General features: G+C 51.8%; 1 protein-coding gene across 1 annotated transcript; it reads left to right on the top strand.

Annotated features, from left to right (window-relative positions):
• Positions 1-1413: 1413 nt before the first annotated feature.
• LOC119287817 (dormancy-associated protein homolog 3-like) lies at positions 1414-2803 on the top strand. Its single transcript, XM_037567440.1, has 3 exons — positions 1414-1806; positions 2139-2262; positions 2447-2803. The coding sequence occupies exons 1-3, from the start codon at positions 1566-1568 to the stop codon at positions 2472-2474; spliced, it is 393 nt and encodes a 130-aa protein (XP_037423337.1). The 5' UTR covers positions 1414-1565; the 3' UTR covers positions 2475-2803.
• Positions 2804-3546: the final 743 nt, after the last annotated feature.

The raw sequence follows: 3546 nt of genomic DNA, 5'->3' as shown, positions 1-3546 counted from the left end.
AGGCGGGGTTGCCCGATTCCTACCGCTCCGCTCGCGAGATCCGCCTCACCTGTGGTGGTACCGCCAACGTGCGGCGAAACTGGCGGCCGCCTACCCAGAGTGCGACGACGATGTGGGTGAGGCGGTGTTCGGTGAGACCGACGACAAGGAAGACATCGCCGGCTCCGCCGAGGCCGCGCCCTACCAACACGACCACGAAGCCATAACGTCCCTGTGCGCCGCCGGTAGCGAGGAAGAGTAGTGCACGGTAGGTCGCCGCCGCTCAGGTCCCAAGTAGGCCACTGCTCCTCCCCTCTCATCGACGCCAAGCTTGGTTGGCTAAGCATCAATGGCAGATTAGTCGCTTGGTGGAGACGTGGAGGCGGACAGCTTCACTTGCAGGTTCTCCGGAGGCAAAGCTGGAGCGCCGAGGCGGAAATGGAGAAGGCGAAGCTTCAGTTCTCGGGGCTCAGGCTAGTCATAGTGAAGAGTAATTTAGAGTAGTAACATGCATATGTTAATAGCCTATATTACTACCTTTATAATGAGTAGTGTCATAGGTGTGGTAACATAAATGTCTTCATTTATTACTTTGTAGACTCATTTTGCATTGGGAAGCGCTATGTGATGGTAACATATTATGTTACTCTATTTGCCTCTTTCTTTATTAACTACTTGCAACATCACCATTTTGGTTTATGTGGCATATATGTTACTACCTATGTTACTCCACTATGACCAGCCTCATGGCCGGACATGAGGAAGGTATTAATTATACCTCAAGAGCCGAATGAGCACCGCTTAACTTAGGTAAATGTAATGTAATCCGTTATGTTTATATGGAATCCGCCTATGTTTGCATGAATTTTATATGTTTTGTTGCAAAAGTGTTTGAAATGTATACGGATAAGGTTGGATGGCAGCCTCCGACATTCATATACACGGACTGGTCCCGCCTCTCGGCAGGCAGATGCGAGAGGAAATTTACAGCTCGCCATTGGAGATGCCCTTAGAGCAACATCGAAGACCATTGCAACTCAACACCGGAGCTCTCACTTGTTTCTTCTTGGGTACTATCCGCATCGTCCTCCATTTCAGCCGTGGAAATTAAAGGTCGAGCCTATCCTAAAAGAAACAAATCAACATCACCACGATGCAAGATTTCAACTCTGGGCATCTCATTTGAAGAGCCTTTCGTTTTCCCTCTGCAAACCAATCCAGCCCGGGCCCGGCCATTAAGGACTAGACCCCACTGCTCGAGACACGACACAGATGGTTGATGGCCATGGTGGGCACAAAACCTCTTCCCAAACCACCAAATGCATGCTCCAGGACCGGCAACACTCCACGTCGTCAGCGAAGATCCGAATCCCGCCCCAAGCAAATCAGCGCACGCCTGTATTATTCATCCGCATCCACCTCTGCTGCTCTACAAAGAACCTCTCGGCCGCGGCCTCTCGGAGCCCCGAAGGCCACTCTGTCTCGCGCTCTTCTCTCTCTGCCCCTCTGGTTCCCAACCAAGAAAGAGCGACGACGGCGACACGCCTAGGTAGACGGAACGGAACCGGTTGCGTGCTGTACGGGGCATGGGGCTCCTCGACCAGCTCTGGGACGAAACGGTCGCCGGCCCGCGGCCGGACCACGGCCTCGGCAGGCTCCGCAAGTACTCCTCCTTCTCGACCTCCACCCCGGCGGCCGCGGACGTCGCGCCGGCGGTGACCCGCAGCATCACCATCGCCCGGCCACCGTCCCTCTCTCTCCCGTCCGGCGAATCAAACTCCGTGCCGTCATCACCGGCCAGTGGGCCGGACTCTCCGTTGGCAGCAGGTGGGTTTCCTCCTCTGTTTCTTGGCCTCTCCCTGTGATTTCCATTCTTTAATTAGGACCGGTTTGTGACTCTGTGTAGCGTTGATCGACCGTGATCGCTTCTGTTGGATTGGATCTGCGATGTGTCGATTCGTTGGTATCCCATGAAAATGGGGCAAGAAAAACATGGACCTTTTGCTTTAGCATGGCTTGTCCCCGGGGCGCGAAGCAGCCACAGAATCAGATCTGTGAGCTGTCCCAGAGACCCAGACGCAGAGATGTCGGGAAATTTGCTGTTGCACCTGAAATTCCCCTCATTAAATTGATGTTCTATCTGAAACTTTATGCTGCAGCTACCAGTAGCACGGCGAGGGTGGACGGCTGGAGGGCGTTCCGCCCGAAATCCAAGATGGCCAACGTCGACGTCGTCCAGGCGGAGGCCACCGTCGGGCCCAGGAGCCCCACCGTGTACGACTGGTGCGTTTAAACGTCGCCCTCGCTCTCACTCCATGCTCCTTGCACATGATGATCCATACATAGATACTACCTACTGGATACTATGTCTGACCAATCATTCAGAAAAATAGAAGATAAGAACATATGGCAGACGGTTCACCGTGGTAGGTGGTTCCGTTCTAACTCTGGGTCGGTGTGCTTGCAGGGTGGTGATCAGTTCATTGGACCGATGAAGCAGCACGCCCAAGGTACGAAATAATCGACCGGATGAAGCAGAGGAGCTTAGCTGGTGTATTTGAGGCCGTGTGTTCGTCATCTCATATGCATACCTGCTACCGTGTAATCGTTGTGTTAATTAGATGCACTTTTCTTCTTCTCTTTTTTATGTAGTTGTGCGTCCCTTCGGGCTGCGAAAGTATGTGATGTAGTTAGCAGTAGCTCTGGTTGAGGCAATCAAGATGTGTTGCCTTCACGGGGCACCTTTTGGTGTGTGTGTATGTGGAGGAGATGAGCTCTGAAATGAGGATGCAATGCAACTGTTCAATCATGCTTCGTTTTCTTACTATCATTGTCCATGTACTGTAATTGAGTACCATGTGCGTCTGGAATTAAGTGCAACAATCACCCTAAATCATACCGACCAATGGAACAGAGCACCCCTTAGTTTTTTTTTAGGTAAACTAGGGAATTTATTCAAGGTTCAAAGCCGGAGCAATACAAGCAATGTCTGGCAAAATCCCTAGCCACAAACGGCGACCAGAGGGAAACGCCGAAGCCGCCTTAGCGATGGCGTGAGCTTCCAAATTTGCTTCCCTACACTCAAAACGAAAACTAATCCTTACAAAGTCATGCATAGACTGCTTTATTTCATCTATAACCAAAGTGTATGAAGATAGCGTTCTCTTGTTGATGTCCGCCACTACTTGCATGCAGTCCGAGGCTATGATCGCATGTGTGACGTTGAGGTCTCTCGTCAGCGCAAGAGCCTCGTTGCAGGCATGTGCTTCAAGGCTAGTTGCGTCCACCAGCCCCTCGATGGTGACTGCTGATGCTCCCAGATAGTTGCCATGCTTGTCCATGCAGATCGCTGCGGCAGCTCCTGCCTTGCCATTGCGCGAGATGGCCCCGTCGACATTAATCCTAACTGCATCTTCACTGGTGCAATCCACTTGTGAACTCGCCTCTGGGGAGGTGGTGGTTGGCTTCACAACAGTAGCTATGTCAAGATCCTCCAAATAGCGATTTATGAAGCACATGGTAGACAGAGGGCTTTGATATTCATCAGCATGCATTGCCCTTCTCCTT

This window comes from Triticum dicoccoides, chromosome 4A (assembly GCF_002162155.2).
Source record: "Triticum dicoccoides isolate Atlit2015 ecotype Zavitan chromosome 4A, WEW_v2.0, whole genome shotgun sequence".
Classification (NCBI taxonomy): domain Eukaryota; kingdom Viridiplantae; phylum Streptophyta; class Magnoliopsida; order Poales; family Poaceae; genus Triticum; species Triticum dicoccoides.
Note: the sequence above shows the minus strand (reverse complement) of the source record. Positions and strands in the feature narration are given on the sequence as shown.